The 18127-nt window shown below is 35.9% G+C and overlaps 2 protein-coding genes across 3 annotated transcripts; one reads left to right on the forward strand and one right to left on the reverse strand.

Moving 5' to 3' along the window:
• The first annotated feature begins 338 nt into the window (after positions 1–338).
• LOC123908633 lies at positions 339–1067 on the forward strand. The gene has a single exon (XM_045959328.1). The coding sequence runs from the start codon at positions 363–365 to the stop codon at positions 822–824; it is 462 nt and encodes a 153-aa protein (XP_045815284.1). The 5' UTR covers positions 339–362; the 3' UTR covers positions 825–1067.
• An 894-nt stretch (positions 1068–1961) lies between these two features.
• LOC123907364 (LMBR1 domain-containing protein 2 homolog A-like) lies at positions 1962–12073 on the reverse strand. 2 transcript variants are annotated; one of them, XM_045957587.1, is made up of 14 exons: positions 11472–12073; positions 10287–10366; positions 9572–9730; positions 7982–8195; positions 7383–7469; positions 7152–7291; positions 6494–6574; positions 6313–6377; positions 5625–5797; positions 4471–4601; positions 4272–4359; positions 3151–3364; positions 2937–3040; positions 1962–2765 (listed from the first exon to the last, which is right to left on the reverse strand). In XM_045957587.1, exons 1-14 carry the CDS (start codon positions 11637–11639, stop codon positions 2307–2309), a joined length of 2163 nt encoding a protein of 720 aa, XP_045813543.1. In that variant the 5' UTR covers positions 11640–12073; the 3' UTR covers positions 1962–2306. The 2 variants fall into 2 exon arrangements, with proteins under 2 accessions (XP_045813543.1, XP_045813544.1); XM_045957588.1 differs by lacking the exon at positions 11472–12073 and having other exon boundaries at positions 9572–9708.
• Positions 12074–18127: the final 6054 nt, after the last annotated feature.

An 18127-nucleotide genomic window follows, 5' to 3' on the forward strand; every position in this document is an offset into this window, starting at 1 on the left:
AAAAATACTATTACCAGGTTTGTTTGCCAGTCGCTTTCAAATTCAATTACAGATTTCGTCAGAGATTAGCATTTAAAAAACAAATTAAGAAAAGATGTATTACATTGAACGCAGTCATAACACAATAATCTCGTTCTGATATTCAATAATAATTATTAATACATTTTCCATATCCTGCCAAAAATTAATTTAATTTATAAAAGCAGCAATTATAGAAAATATAAAAACAGGAACCTTCTGAGTCATAGTCCATTGTATTATTGTTGTATTTCAACACATTATTTCTTTGACCAAACATGTATTATAAATAAACATAACACACGAGCACATTCATATCCAATCAAAAAAGTTAGAATTAAACAATGAATCAAATGAATTGGTGTGAATTAGAAGCATCAAGAGTAAGGTGCAAAGAGCATCCAAATGATAAACAATTACCAGGTGTTTGTTCTTCTTGTTTAAGAGATAAACTTTCACAGCTATATACTAAGAACCCTATTGAATCTCTTTACTATTGTTCTCCTTCTTCACCTGCTACTCCTCAAGCTATTGATGATGGTTCAACAAATCATGGGTCTTCGCGTAGTAGACGCTTTCGTCGGAATGCTTCACATGCGACCGGTTCGGCTTCTTGCATGATAAGTTTTAATCATGCTTTGAATTTGAAGAAGAGTAAGTCGCTTGCCGTTGTTTCGAGGAATCGAGTTAGAGATAGGGATGTTGTTGGTGGTGGTAGGGGAAGAAAGAAAGATGGCTTTTGGTCCAAGGTACTAAAACTAAGGAGAAAGGATACAGAGGAAACTGTGGTGAATTCAAGGACATGAAGGTGGATATGATGTATATGGTTACATATGCAGATGTATCATATTTTGTTTGATGATTCATTGTGGATCGTATTAGAAATTCCAGTTTTTTTTGTTTAGGTTATTGAATTGTATACTATGTTATTGTTTTTATTTTATCCATCAACATAAATGGCAAAATCTTAAGCCACTAGGTTAGGTTCGATACTCAGCTTCGTTGTAAAAAAATAAAATAAATGGCAAAATTTTGCATTCTTTGAATCATCCATGTGTGTTATTTTGCTATAATTTTAAGCAGACACAATTGATTGAGTATAAGTGATTAATAATTTTTTTAAGAGTGAATCATATGGGAGAATCCAAATTCAATCCATAGGGAAAATAACTTATTCTAGGTGACCAGTGACCGGCGACTTAGCGGCGGGGTATGAGGTGGTCGGTGACACGACGACTGCTGGTGAGGCGGTCCGCAACAAAAACACGACGGCAGCTGACACGGCGATCGACAACGATGGAAAACACCCAGCAAGTTAATGATAAAAATGTGAAAAGGGATTGTGATATTGTTTGTACAAGTTTGGTCAATGGTTGTAAAAGGGGTTTATGGATGGCTGTAAAAGTTTTATATTGATTGAATAAATGAATTGGTTTTGTTTTCAAATTACTATGTATACCAGAAAAAATAAGAAACAAGAACAATAGTATTTGATATTGTATCACTAAATAAAAGCATGTTGATATTGCTATTGCAGCGCTGACAACCTAGTTTTAGATTTTTTTATTGCAGATTTTGTTGTGGAAGAGGAAGAGAAAGAATAACTTTATTGTAAGTATAACATGTATTTTTGCATTTTAGTTTATCATCCATTGGGTTGATTTAATGGCCAAGATTTAGAGGAGAGAGATGGAGACAATTGAGGAAGGAGAGAAATGGAAGGGAAAAACACTCTCCAACCACCAACTGAGTTCGGATTTACAAGGCAAACAAATATTAATTTTTTGTCATCTGAAACTATACTTCTGGCTTCCTAACAATTTATGTCGTCCGAAAATATACTCTAAATATATTAGAGGTTTTTTAATAGCTGAGTCACAGGCAGCGCCTCGGAAAGCAATACGAGCCACATACAGGGAAACTTGCACGTGTGGAGGGCACGATGAAAAGTAATGTCTGAAATGAAACTATGAATACAAGCCCGGCAAAACATCAGTTATGCTGTCTACTGGTACAATTTTAAGTATTGTTTCTAAATTCTAAGGATCTGCTAGTTTGTGTTACATTGATTTGTAATGTATGAGTTTCTATATTGTAGCCTATTTTTTGATCTTTAGGCTGCAATGGGGAATTAAGTATTGTTTTTCTAAGCAGAGCATTAAAAATTTCCCATATCTGTACATGATAATATGGACCTGCATTGTCAATCCAAAATAACACTTTACACCTGTAAGTTCTTGCCAAATGATGAATATGACCTAGAAGGAATACAAGTATCGGTTTACATCTCAGTCCTCGTCATTGTAAATAACTTGGTCCAAAGATGGCTGTTTGAGTCTTTGAAATATCTCATCGAGGGACTCAGATGAGGACACACGAGAGACTGTATTTTCCTCTGTTTGCCGTATAGGTAAAAACTTTTTGGCCCCTATGTTGGACTTGAAACTTTGAAAGCCCGTCTTCATTGTTTGCCATGTCGAAGCCAAACCTGAAGATGGTGCTCCAGCTGAATTTCTAGAATTAGTATTGCCTTCATCAAGCACAGAATAAGATGCTACCTTTTTCTCTTCTGTCTTCAATTTAGATAATGGCCCACCCTGCGCTCTAATTTCAGCATACTTGTTGCTTATGGCTTCTCTGCTCGAGCCATATCTTCGTGTCTCTTCATCCAATGTTTTGGATATACCTCCATTCACTTCTTCGGTAATTAAATCGGAAGTTGTCTTCAATTCAACACTGTTCCTCCCCTGAAGAAACACAGGGTATAAGATGAGTAATACTATAATACCAAAAGAAAGTAGTAGTTCCAAATGTCATACATTGCAGCCAAAGAACGCATTAGGTTAAATTGGATATGATACATAACAGAAAACAATTGAGACAGCATTGCTTCCACTTTTTGAGGTATGTCTACATACCCTATGATTATTGCCCGACTCGATATCTAATCCATTGAAATTCCTTGCAAGTGGAACAACTTGCTCTTCCCCGATTTTGCGCCCTTGTTCAAGCCAAGACCGCTCTACAAATAAAACAGAACCAATCAGTCAGCATTCATCAAATCATATATGATTTATCATTTACCAGATTGAACTAAAGTTTTAACAAACAATGGAAATTTTCTTTTGATACCTTTTTGTAAAATAATTATGCCGGATGGATCCAAACCATCCATATCCTCAGCTTCGGTTTTAAAAATATATCTCTTCCAGCTCCCCAGAAAATCAAATACTTTGTCAAAGAAGTTGCTTGCTACCAAAAGTGTGTATGTAACCATAATAAGTGGATAAATTTTGTTAAACTTATCCCCAAATAAAGGGACGGCATTGTCAATGTTCCCCATTCGCTGCAATCATAGATAAATTGTGCAGTAAGTTAAATAAAAGAAGGAAAGGTGCAAAAATGTTCTTGGGAAAAAGATCAGATAATTTAGCAGTTGCTAGCTAAGTCAAGCACAAATGAGAGAAGTTATAATGAAACAAATATAGAAAAGACGTGTAAAATAAAAACAAATTCAACAAAACTAAGAAAAATAGGTTATCTTATGTAGGACAAAAATAGAAACAGTAAGAATGAAATAAACTTTCGTCTATAAATTTAATGAAATAATTGAGTGCGTTATGGGAGTGTTTGCCCAGCTTATTTTGGACTTGTCTACTCCTTAAGATAAGAAATTGTGCCAAACAATGTTTGAAGAAAGCCATTAATAAAAAGTGCAGCTTATTTCACACCAAAGAAAACACATGGAGCTTCTTAAAAAGCTGTTCAATGGGACTTTTCTGGAGCTTTTGCGGAGCTTCTTGAGGTGTGGCTACTATTCGAATCCCACATGCATATGAAATGTTACATTTTAATGATATTTTACTTCGCATGCATGTTAGCGCTATGTCTTTGGTTGTGTCACATGGCCTCACTTCACATGTCCCTGATAAAATTCTTTCGCAATTGTTCCAATAGTTTACAATTTAAAATAATAAAAACTTTGTACATAATGAATTGTGGAAACAAAGCATCAGGTGTCAGTAGAATTAGTACAATGACATATTATGAACAATACTAAACTTTAATCTCCTCTTGATGGTTTGGATAATTAAAAAGTATTTTGATGTTTATGCCAAAAAGATAACCATGAAAAAGAAATAACATAACAGACAGTAATACATGGTATCACATCCGTGTACAGTTTTGTTAGATTAGACAAGAAAAATAATACTTTAAAGGGAATTGACAGGTCAAAGAATTCATGAGACTACCTTTTCAAATATAGTTTCTTTATCAGGACCAAGGCGAATGAGGTTGAGGAAGTTGTATGATACAGGGGGGGCATAACGGGCAACCATCCTGGAAAAAAAATAGGATTTAAATATAACTGGTATTCATTTGAGTATTTGAAAACATAGGCAATTCAACAAACAAATACGAGCAGTGGCAACATAAAAATAAAAAACTTACGAGCATATCATAAGCAAGTTAACTGAGCTGGTCTGTCTGGGCGTCAGTGAGTAAAACATCAACATTCCGATTTTGAACAAAGAATAGTATGTGCAGATGCACATGTACATGAGTGGAACAAAAGCAAATGCCTGCACAAGAAATTAAAGGTAAGTGATTTCATACAATCTCACAATCACAAAGATCAGAGTGTGAACAAAAAATATATCACGGTACATGATTCACATCATTAAAAATAGATCGTTATATTTTCCAGTTAAGGGATACTGAGCTCTAAATTGGAATGAATGCATCTGTGATGCTAAAATAGTTGAGCAGAAGTGCAGAACATTGACATGAGATTCAAAAGAAGTTTGTCTTCATTTCAAATAAGAAGTAGCAATGTAAAATCAAAAGCATTTTATTGAAGCAAAGACACATTATGTGAGATTCCATTAGCAATTTGTTTGCATAAGATGTATGTCCCTAAGCCAAAAGAACAGAAATTTTATTTCATAAGAGAGACAGACACACCCATCCAAAAGAACAGAAAATTTTATTTCATAAGAGAGACAGACACACCCATATTAGAAGAAAATCGCATATGATGTTGACCAATACATGACAAAGGCCATCTAAATCAAAAAGAAGTTTATATGAGATGGGATAGATGTCAATTTTGTTTAAAATGTTATCTGATTTCCAAAGTTTAAAATGTTATCCTGATATTATGTAACATCTTAGTTTATCTCCTAGGATTATTTATTATGATTTTCTTCCTAATTTTCCAATTTATTTAGAATTAGGAGGGGACATGTAACCCTATAAATAGGGGTTAATGTTTAGTCTTTTGTATCAAGTTATTATCAACAATATTCAAAGTTATTATTATTTCTCTCCTCTTCTTATCTAACTCCAATAACTTTAACAATTTCACAACAAAATCTTCACCGAAAACTCTTTGAAAAGGTGAAAAATATTTTACATGTATATACAGCATTTCAATGTCCAACATAGGAAGAACAAAAAACTCCAAGAGTCTACCTGCACAAGCATGTCATGTGTCCCGACATATTTTATAAGAATGTAGAAGCACATTTTATATACATACAGGCACACATACATATAGCAAATGTTCATCATATGAAATAAAACTCTCAACAGAATTGGTCTACCTGCACAAGCAGCTCCTGTGTTCGAACGGATTTTATAAGAATGGAGAACAGTGATAGATCAATGCTAGGCAGCAGAGTAGCCTCTGCTAAAAGAATTGCAACAGACATGATGCCAAGTAAAATAGCAAAGCCCTTTTCAACTTGCTTCCTTAAAATGCATTTCCAAAAAAATTCTGCAAAGAAACACAATTAGTTCAGAACCAAAATTTCAATGCCTCCAACCAAAATATTCTCTATTCAAAAAAGAAAGAATGAGGATTTATCCTTGCATGATCAAATAATGCAAAATAACATGTACCAAAAAACCTAATTCGAGAAAGGCTAGCTAAAAGTGAGATAAAACTCAAGAAGCTTTTATGCCAAAAACAACATATGTATGAGCAAATATAATGACTTCTCACTAGGTTTGTCACTACTGTATTCAAATTTCTCTTATTTCAAAACCTAAGGAGGTCAATTTATACATAGTAAATGTCTGAGCAAGTCGAATATAGAGCATTATATTTTGTTAATATATTATTACTATACAGAAAAGGTAATGTTCACGAGGCATCATAAAAGAAAGAGCATTGCAAATAATAATAAATAAAAAAAAGAAAAGAAAAAAGTCCAAGCTATTCCAGATACAGTGGAGAAACATTCCGTGAAATTAGAAACAAACGGGTTTAATAATAATTCTCGTAGTTACCCAAAGTATCAAATAAGGACCCCAACTTGCCAGTCCGATCAGGTCTGATGCTTGAATTATATTCCCTGAAATTATAGCATGAAAATTTGGGTAAGGTGAGGGTTCTAGGACTGCAATATACTATAGGATATTAAAATATCGTCCCAAACCAACAAAGCAGAAAACAAAATTCGGAGCAAACCATCCAGTTGAATTGCGGCGTTCATAATTCTTTATTGTATCTTCCAACTCAAGGGCTTCCTGCACATAAGTTATATACTCACTGCAAAAGCAACAATATCAAATAAATTTTGACTATCGCTGAAGGAAATCTAAGGTGCCTTTGTTGTAAAGATTTGGCAGAAGTAATCTGTGAATCAATGGAAAACTAGACAAGAAGTATATGAATCATTCTGAAAGAGACAAGAAGTAATCTACTTCACCACTATAAAGAAAGCTAGATTTTACAAGGTATCTTTCAATTAATAGATGCTAGGAAGCAAAGATGGAACTCTTCATGATCCAAGTAAAACCAAAAGAATGAAATTAATGAGCATAATTATTAATTAGACCAATTGTAAGATTCAGTAGTACACAAAATTAAAAAGAAAAAGACATCAAAAAAGTATAAGTGTGTGTCAAGTGAAGAAACATATCAGAAATTGGATTTTCACTAATATAATGAATAAGATGTAGGCATTATCAGTGACATGCAGAACAAAAACAAATAACTAAAAGATCTATTAAATATTTTCCTCATTGTAAAAACACAACAATTGAATTTACCATAAATGCTGTACAGGATTCAAGAACACATGACACCACTAGAGACCAAATTGATCACATCATCACATGCTTACCTTTTGTATCTATAATACTCCTCGCGAGCATTCCGAAGATGACGCCTTAGTTTTGCCATTGACTTCTCATCTGTATCGTAATCCATATCATTTTCCCCTAATTGTCCACCTTGCGGTTTGAAGGACGGATCTTCTCTAAACTGAAAAATTGAAAGTTATGTCTAAACGGAGATAGCAATACAGATTTTGTACCAAAATCCTTAATCAAATAAGGTCTCAAGTGCTCAATACCATTTGAGCAAGCATATCGTCAATGACATTCATATAAGGTCTCAAAGGATCCCGCTTGGACATCTGCTTGGAAGTTGCTTGGGCAACCTATACAAATATACAATCATTAAGTTCCAAGAAACGTGTCTGTTTTGGGGGCAGGTTGCAAGATTACTTTGAAAATAGAGCAACTCAAAAGCAAGCAATTCTTATTTTGCATCATAACCATGCCATGATGCATATTTTCTGCTCAGTATGAGTTTCAAAATTAATATTTCCAATGTATATGGAATTTGAAAGGAAGCCAACTGGTTTAAGACAGCTAGAGAAGGCGGTTCTTTTTAATAACACTACGACACGAATCATAAACAAGAAAATGTGGTTCTATATTCTTCAAATCGAAAGAATAACAAATTTTCCACACTGTATATGTGCACTAGGAAAGCAGCCACAACCAAGCCTTGTCTATTTAGACTGTAGATGGCTTGGTTGCATAGACTAAATAACTAAGTTGGCCTCTATTAAAAACCAAAACATTTTATAGATCAATTCACAATAATGTCTTCTCCACAGTAAAATTGCAAAATATATTTTACATGCAACTTGAATGAAACACTTACAACAATAGCATTTGAAAGATCTTGGTGGGCATCATCAAGTTTGACAGCCATTTGGGCAATTTTGTGGGAAAGAACTTTCTGGCGGGTGGTCCAATCAGCATTTCTCCAAATGCTTTTAGGAATTTCACTTAAACCAAAGCCAAGAAGAAATGCACCAGTAACAAGTCCAAAAGTATTTGAGCAAGTCATGGCAAATCCCATAAGACTCCCACCCCTGCTTACAGAAGTATCAAACAACTATAAATCATTCCTAAAAAAGAATGGCTTCATTTTAAAACTGAAAAGTAAACAGACAAATACAAGTGAAAAAAGTCCTATTTCATGCTAACTTGTCAACCATGACAAAAAATAGACAAATAGTTGGGAAGTGAGCAGATATTTATGAGTTTATGACTTGACAAATAATACATGCCACTGATTATCGAGAGCCATGACTTACATATACAATTAAGATCTGTAACTTTTGTATTCCATGAGCCTAGTTCACACTTGATCGAAACACATGCTTACGATTATGATTGGATTGATGCAAGGAAAAAGAATGGAATGATATCATGATAGGTTCCATTGTTTGGATTTTTTGAAACAGGATTGAATATAATGGAACACGATGAACTTTTTCAAAAAAAAAATGGAACACGATGAAGTGCACTTCATCCCGTTCCAACCAATACCTCAATTTGTCTTCCCCTACAACTTGAGGGTATTGGGTTGAAACATTTTTCTCCATTCCATCATAAAAATATCCAAATAGTCCATTTCACTTTATTCTGTTTTACCTTGATACGCATCATTTTATTCTCTATTAGATATCCAAACACACAGTCTAGAAGTTCCTGGTACTGAGGTTCAACACTACTGGAACACCCGACCACTTCCCCCTCCCTTCTCAGGTCTCCTAATGTAGACCCAAAGGAAGTTGGGCACCACTCTAATGGCTTTCCCTAGCCCCTGCATAGTTTAGTACCCATAAAAACAACTATACTTTATTTCAAATGACCTCGCAACTTTTTCGTAATGCATTTATCTATATTATTGTTTACTCAAGATCTTATTATATTGAGATTTTTTTTAACACCCTCATAGAAACTGTGTTAGCCTCACAGAGTAAATGCACAGATGTCAAAAGACTAAACAAATTAGATTGAAATCTGAACTTGCAAATGCAGAGCTTTATCGGACAGATAACTATTTTACAGAACTCTCTTAAATAATCTCATTATTCACAGACACATGCACAGGCTCAAGTTAAATTTCAATACATCAGTCGAGAGAGAGAGAGAGAGAGAGAGAGAGAGAGAGAGAGAGAGAGAGAGAGAGAGAGAGAGAGAGAGAGAGAGAGAGAGAGAGAGAGAGAGAGAGAGCGGGGGGGGGGGGAAGAGTCCAAGAAGCAATGATTTGGAGCTAACATGATGCTAAAATCAACAATTAACAAAATCTAAGAATTTGGGTTGGGCCTAACTCAACCCTTACAAAACCGGCTTTCAAGGCGAGGATTATCCCCACTTATAAAGTTATGTTCAAGCCATATGTCATCCAACGTGGAACTCTTAACATAAAACAATTAAGGCTAAGAGGATGAGAACTAACCAGGTCCTGTGCATCATAATGAGAAGAATAATTCCGAAAAGACCAATGGATCCCACAATTAGATAAAAGACCAAGTTAACATGTACACTAGTCTTCAATCTTTCTGATACAGTGAAATCCCCAGCATCTTCAAAACCCTGAATAAGGGGCACGACAGCCCTGCTTAGGATAAATAATTTAAATATGAGGAAATTGCATCTCTGATCTGTAAAAACTAATTAAATATTTCCTTGCAATATCATGATTAAAATGTAGACAAGCATATTAAACAATTTAGAAATACACTGCATACACAAAATAAACAAAATTTTATGTAATTGTTATTCATTACTACTTCCGGTGTAAGTGTAACCCAAAATCTGTTTTGTAGTAGAAAAATGTTAACATACATTCACACCTTATGTATAAGGAAGTTCAATACTAGAGATACCAAAGGAACACAACACAGCATAAATATATTCAAATTTGTTGATGATTTACATTAAATTGTTACTTCGGCTTGATGACATTACAAAATTAGATTAGATACATAACAAGGTGTGCAGTCCACAGACTAATAACAAGGATCCTGGAGGAATGTTTGAGTTTAGGTCATTGAGGGAGCAAAGCAATTATCCCATGATAAACCAAACTAGCTGAAAGACTTTGGAGTAGGCAGAATAAAAGGATGTGAAAGTGATGCAAACATATAATCACAAACTTTAAATTGGCGTACCAAGTAAGCAAAAATGTACTCCAATATGACCAGCTCCAAAAGAAAGAAATACCTCCATTCTCATTGTGAGAAGCTATCGTCTGAAAGTTTCATAGAAACACAATTAATAAATGAAATAATGCACACACATTTATTCAATCAACCACAACTTTTTTCACCTTAAAACAATATAAAGTTCCAAAAATCTACCGCTCGAAGGAAGAATAAAAAACTCATTATTAGCCAAATAACAGTCAAATTGAACTGAATAGGAACGAAATGCAGCAGAAAAAAACTGATTTAACTGACACAAGCTTAAAAACAAAATAAAAAGGCATGAAGATGTCTGGTCAATACATATAAGGAGGCAGCACAATTTTTGTCCAAATTTTGGAGTTTTGACACTAACCTAAAGTACATCATTCCAATGTTATAAATAAATAATGATTAAATTTTTCTCCTAGTTTCTAGCTCAAAAACCAACTATTCACAACTTCACCATGTACAATACAAGCCCCTTTTGAAAGTTTAGGTTTCCTCTAAGACAAATAACATTATTAAGGAAGTGTTAACTATAATCCACGCACTCACTCTTGACCACCACAGGCATGTGCGCTGCCGCCGGCTCAGTTCGGTTGGGTCTAAGCTTTGGCTGAGTGGTGTATTATTTTGTTCCATTGTTTGTCCCCCGTGAACATAGCTCAGTTGGTAGGTACATTGCAATATGTAGGGGTTGACATTCAAACCCGGGATTCCCCACTTATTCACCTTAAAGGCTGAAATCCTGACCACTAGGCTACTTGACAAAAACAACAACTATAATCCATCCTCTTTGCCACTCACCTCTATACACTGTTACCTCTTACCAGCATCTTTACCCAAGGCCATACAAATCTCTCATATAACCCATGCATTCATTGCTCAGTTGTAAAGCAAACCAAGTAAGGGAAGAACTAACCATACCTACAAAAAATGTTTTCAATTTTGTTTCTAATTTTCTATACTAATCAAACCATCCAATTCAACATTGTTTTTCTAGCCATAACCTTCAAGAGGAAAAACATGCAAAAAATTCCTAAAATTCCATTACAACAGATTATATAGCAGAACAATTGAAGCTCAAAATTTCTAATAAAAACGAAATCAACTAATGTGAAATGATAAAAAACAGAACTGAAAAACAAGGCATCGGAAAAGAAACGTTACCGCCCAAATATCAGCAGGGACAAGAATGATGATCGAAAGAGAACAGAACCAAGTATATCCAACGGTGAAAAGCACGTATCGAGGAACATCTGGACCAGCGAAATACCTCAACGTGAAAAGCACCATTCCCGTTGTTAGAGGAAGCGAGATCAGGTAAAACACCCACATCTCTACCTCTCTATTACACAAACACAAACGCACTTTACCAAATCAGTAACACTGATCGGAGAGATAGATTATAGATCGAATAATCGATTGTGAAATTGGAATCGCAGATACGAGGTGGCGATTGTAGCAGCGCCACCTCTGGTGCGACACACGTTGCTTGAAGCAGGAGCTAGCGTCTTTGTTTTGGGGTCAAAATTGGCGGTTAAGGTGAAAATGGTGTGTGTAGGGTTTAGTTGAGTTAAGATTGTTTGGCAACGCGTTTGGAAAAAAGAACTTCTTCTTCGCTTATGCTACAAGTGTTGTTCTCCTCTGTGTTAAGTTTTGTCTTTGTTAAAACGCTTATAAATCGTAAAGGTAAATTGAACGGAAAAGTTCTTATTTTCTCGTCGGCGTTCAAGTTTTTCTTTTTCTTTTTGATTAATTGAACCAAATTCGGTAAAATTACGCTGCAGGTGTTTTTTTTTTTTTTTTTTTAACATTTTGGTTTTTTATTTTTTTGTAACACTTTAATTCTTTATTTTTTTATTTGTAATACTATGGTCCTTTATTATTTTTTATTTGTAACATTTATGTCATTTATTTTTTATAAATAAATAAGATAAGGACCAAAATGTTACAAAAAAAAAAGGACTAAAATGTTACAAATAAAAAAGATAAATGACCAAAGTGTTACAAATAAAAGATAAAGGACCAAAATATTACAAAAAAAGATAAAGGATCAAAGTGTTAAAAAAAATAAGATAAAGGATCTGCAGTGTAATTTTGCCAACCAAATTCTGACCAGGCATGTTAATAAAATTTATATCTGTGGGTACCCGCCCAAACCATACCCATTTTGACGGGGAAAATCTGAGTTGGCTGGGTTTGGGTTCGGATTTTCCCCGATTTCAAAAGATGGGGTTGGGGGGGAAACGTGTACATTGATTCTCACCCCGAACTCGTCCCCCAACCCACCCCGCTTATACTAAAAATTAGTAGTATTAATTTGTAGTATTTATTTGTACCTTCTGAACCAAAGCCTTAAAACTCAACACCATTATTGCAATAGTAATGGAAGCTACTTCCAAGTTAAACCATGTCTTCATCTTGAATGAATGTACCAACTTCACTCTCTTATCAATTCATCTCCTTTCAAAACTCTCACATTTCTTATGGCATTCTATCATCACACTATCAACATTATCTTTTGAAGTCATCTTACTTATACTAGAAGAGCTTAAGTGTTTAGCAAGAATTGTTCCTATTTGGGCCGCTGGTATCCTCAGATTCACTGTCATGGCCCGACAAATGAACATTTAATGTCTCACAAACCTTAAAAATGGACCAACACCTTGGACCAAAATTCAAAATTCCAGCCGGTTCACTCAGAGTAGTATCATTAATCGTCATAAGTTTGTGGGTTCCATTCTACGATTGGATTTGTGTGCCGTCACTAAGCAACCTCAAGACGTGGAGTTAGGTTCAAAAGGAGAATTAGATTACTACTAGACCCTAACTCGTGTGATGCACGGGTGTAACCACCATAACCCAATATTCAATTTATCTTAATAAAAGAATATTTTTTTTAAAAAAAAAAAACTACGAAGCGGATAAAAAATAACATTAAGACTCGAAGTCAAAATGAATTATAAAATATTGGTTCAAGGTGTTATTCTTCATTAAAAACTCTACTAATAAAATTAATTAGTAATCATCACTTATACAAAACGCTAAAATTAAACAAATAATAAGTAAAAAATTTATTTGCAAACGCTAAAATTAAACAAATAATAAGTAAAAATTTTAAAAATTGCTCCACCTGCACATCAATCTCAAAATACAACATTACTAAGTTTGTAAATAAGAAAATATAGTTAAGTAATTATATAAGAATATATAGAAACACTAATACATTCGAATTTTTTATATGTTGGTACATTAAGTTTTTAAATTAATAGTTAAATAAATATTTTTTGAAATATTTTTTCTTTTATTTAAAAAATTATAATAACTAAATATCATTTACTATTGTCAAGAAAATAATTATTGATTTTTGTTTTTTTTACTTTTTACTACTCATAATAGCGAACATTGAACTTTTTTAATGAAAAAATGTAAAAAAAACTAGTATAATGTTTGTAAACAATGAAATTGTGTTTTTGCTTATGAAATTATTTTATCTAAATACATGATAGTCAGCAAATAACTTTTTGATTCATAAAAATGACATTTAAAGTGTGTTTGGTTTTGTGGAAAGAAAGTGGAAGGAAAGGAAATTCATCGGTTTCCGTAATTTTCTTTCTTTCAAACTAAACAAAGCATAATATTAATTTAAAGAACCAAATGTAACAATACATTTAAATTTTAGAATTTTTTTATGAACAAAAAAGGGGCCTAGTCCCATTCAATTTTTTGAATATACACTTCATTAGCTAAAATATTAAGAGTAGTGAACCAAGACATTGAACACAAGTAAAGTAGTTAATGAGCTCCACTAAATGACAAATGATTAAAAAAAACATGAGTTCAATTACGAATGTAACAACTCTTATTCAAGTTTTACTTACCTCACAATCGAACTTCAGATTACTAAGTCCTTTTTCTCTTAAGAATAATCGAAAGGTTAACGCAAAATAAAAATAAGTGTTGAGTATGGTTCATATATGCATCAGGAAGAGGCTGGGGGCGGCCCGGAGCTGAGCTAGCGGAGCGAAGCGAAGCTCCGGCCGCCCCCTGCCCATATGGGCTTTGACCAGATGTTTTGGGGGGCGCTAGGGGGGTGCGGGGGGCGATAGCCCCCCGCGGTATGGTGCAGGGGTATTTACGACATTCTGCTATTATTATATATACCGCTTGTAACACTGAAACCCTAATTTGATTCTTTCATCTAATAGAAACGAGCTGTAGCGAATTCTGCAGCCGGAGACGTACCTAAGGGGAACTCCGTTATCAAACTTCTTGTGTTCTTATTGTTTGCAATTTCGTTATTATTACCTTCTGTTACTATTTGTGCACAACAATTGGTATCAGTGATGACGCTTAATCCTGCGAAATTCGAAGTGGCAAGGTTCGACGGGACGGGCAATTTCGGATTATGGCAGAGAAGGGTTAAGGATCTGTTGGCGCAACAGAGTCTACAGAAGGCGTTGCGCGAGACGAAGCCGGCAGACATGGACGACACCGACTGGACAGAGATGAAGGAGAAGGCTGCGGGTTTGATACGCTTGTGCGTTTCAGACGAGGTCATGCATCATATCCTTGATCTAACAACTCCGAAGGAAGTTTGGGATAAATTGGAGAGTCAGTACATGGAGAAATCGCTTATGAACAAGTTGTACGCGAAAAAACGGTTGTACAGTCTCAAGATGGAGGAAGGATCAAATTTGCAACAACACGTCAACGTCTTCCAAAACATTCTCACCGATCTGACGAGGCTTGGGGTTCAGATGGACGATGAAGACAAGGCAATCATATTGTTGTGCTCGTTACCAGAGTCATACGACCACTTGGTGACTACCCTTACTTACGGTAAAGAGTCTATTACTCTCGCTTCGATTAGTTCTGCACTGTTGTCTCATAATCAAAGGAGGCATAACACAGAGGGCGGTAGTCATGGCGACGGTTTGTATGTAAAGGGCGGTTCAGATCGTGGACGGAACAAGGGTAACACAGGTCCTGCAAAGAAGAGGAATAAATCTAAGAACAGGAAAACAGCAGAGTGCTACGGTTGCAAACAGATTGGCCATTGGAAGAGGGATTGTCCAAACAGAAAGCAAGGGGCATCAACTTCAGCCAATATAGTTCAAACTGATGACTCTGGCAGTGAGGGAGACTTACTTTGTGTTTCATCTAGCAAGTGCACAGATGCGTGGATTCTTGATTCTGGTTGCTCCTATCATATGACGCCGAATCGGGAGTGGTTCACTACATTCAGGTCAGGCAGTTTTGGTTTTGTTTATTTGGGTGATGATAAAGCTTGTGCTATCACTGGAATAGGGCAGATTAAAATTGCTATGGATGATGGTGGTGTGCGGACACTAAATGATGTTCGATATATTCCAGAATTGAGAAAGAACTTGATCTCCTTAGGTACTCTACAGGCACATGGTTACTCATACAGGTCTGATGGAGATAGGGATATCTTGAAGGTTAGCAAGGGTGCATTGACAGTGATGAGAGCAAAGAGGACTGCAGGTAACATCTACAAGCTGTTGGGGCATACTGTTGTAGGTAATGTTGCGTCGGTTGAGTCTGATAATGATGCAACAAAACTCTGGCATCTGCGTTTGGGCCATCTCAGTGAACGTGGGATGATAGAACTTCATAAGAGGAGTCTGTTGAAGGGTGTTCGTAGCTGCAAAATGGATTTATGCAAATATTGTGTTCTTGGGAAACAGTGTCGTGTTCGGTTCAAACCTGGGAAACACAAAACAGAAGGTATTCTTGATTATGTACATTCTGACGTGTGGGGACCAACTAGAGAAGCATCCATGGGAGGGTCAAGGTACTTTGTCACTTTTACCGATGATTTTTCTCGCAAGCTTTGGGTTTATTTCATGAAGCACAAATCTGAAGTCTTTTCAAAGTTCAAATTGTGGAAGGCAGAGGTAGAGAATCAGACAGGCAGAAAAATCAAGTATCTACGGTCAGATAATGGGACAGAGTACACCGATTCACAGTTTCAGAAATTTTGTGAGCAACATGGTATTCAGAGGCATTTTTCAGTTCGCAAGACACCGCAGCAGAATGGTGTTGCAGAAAGGATGAACAGGTCTTTAACTGAAAGGGCAAGATGTCTACGGTTGAATGCAGGACTCTCAAAAGGTTTCTGGGCAGAGGCAATTAACATGGCGTGCTATCTTATTAACAGGTCACCACGGGCTTCTTTGGAGGGGAAAGTCGCAGAGGAGGTATGGACAGGTAAACCCATTGATCTTAACAATTTAAGGATTTTTGGGTGTCCAGCTTTTGTGCATATATCCAGTGAAGATCGATCCAAACTTGATCCAAAGTCGAAGAAATGTGTCTTCGTCGGTTACTCTAAAGGGGTGAAGGGGTTTAAGTTATGGGATCCGGTTTCAAAGAAGATGGTTCTGAGTCGAGATGTTGTTTTTGATGAGCAATTTATGTTGAAACAACCAGAAGTGACAGAATCAGCAGGAGGAAATCCTAACAAAGAAGCCATTCAGGTAGAAATTGAGCCGACACCAACCAATACCATATCACAGGTACATCAACAACCACCTGAAACTACAACAACTAATAATGACACTGAAGTTTTAGGTGGAGCAACTGAAGATTTAGCTGGAGAAAATGATTATCAGCTTGTCCGTGATAGAGAACGACGCTCCGTTAAGCCACCAGAAAGATATGGGTACGAAGACTTGGCAGCATATGCACTTCTTACTAGTTCTGGAGATCCTTCCACATTTCGAGAGGCTATGGCCAGTCAGGAGAAAGAAAGGTGGATGGGTGCTATGATGGAAGAAATGGAGTCGTTACAGAAAAATCAGACATGGGAGCTTGTTCAGCTTCCTAAGGGCAAGAGGGCTATCGGTTGCAAGTGGGTGTACAAGAGAAAACCAGCAGTAACAGAAAAAGAAGGGGAAAAGTTCAAGGCTCGTCTTGTAGCAAAGGGGTACTCACAGCAGAAAGGGATTGATTATGATGAGATTTTCTCTCCGGTCGTTAGACATACTTCTATCAGGGCAGTGTTAGCCTTGGTAGCCAGCCGAGACATGCATTTAGAACAGATGGATGTGAAGACAGCATTCCTTCATGGTAATCTAGATGAGCAAATTTACATGGAGCAGCCAGAGGGTTTCAGTGACACTGGAAAAGGCCGACTAGTTTGTAAATTGAAGAGGTCTCTATATGGTCTAAAGCAATCTCCCAGGCAGTGGTACAAGCGGTTTGATTCCTACATGCTTCAGATTGGCTACAAGCGGTGTGAGTATGACTGTTGTGTCTATGTCAGGAGCCTTGATGATGGCTCTTTTATTTTTCTGTTACTTTATGTTGATGATATGTTAATTGCTGCTAACCATTTACATGATGTAAATGAACTGAAAATTTTGTTGGGTAAAGAATTTGACATGAAAGACTTAGGTGCTGCTAAGAGGATTCTTGGGATGGAAATTCACAGGGACAAGGGAGCTAGAAAATTGTGGCTCTCTCAGAAAAGCTATGTTGAAAAGGTACTAAACAGGTTTGACATGAGTAATTCGAAAGCTGTGAGCACTCCATTGGCGAATCACTTTAAACTTACATTGGATCAGTGTCCGAAGTCAGATTCAGAAATTGAGTATATGTCAAAGGTTCCTTATGCCAGTGCTGTTGGTTGTTTAATGTATGCTATGGTCTGTACAAGGCCAGATTTGGCACAAGCTGTAAGTCAAGTTTGCAAGTTTATGTCTAAGCCAGGAAAGCATCATTGGGAAGCAGTCAAATGGATTTTCAGGTACTTGAAAGGTACAACAGGTCATGGTATCATGTTTAGCAGTGAAAAG

The sequence above is a fragment of the Trifolium pratense genome, linkage group LG2 (genome assembly GCF_020283565.1).
Source record: "Trifolium pratense cultivar HEN17-A07 linkage group LG2, ARS_RC_1.1, whole genome shotgun sequence".
Taxonomy (NCBI): Eukaryota; Viridiplantae; Streptophyta; class Magnoliopsida; order Fabales; family Fabaceae; genus Trifolium; species Trifolium pratense.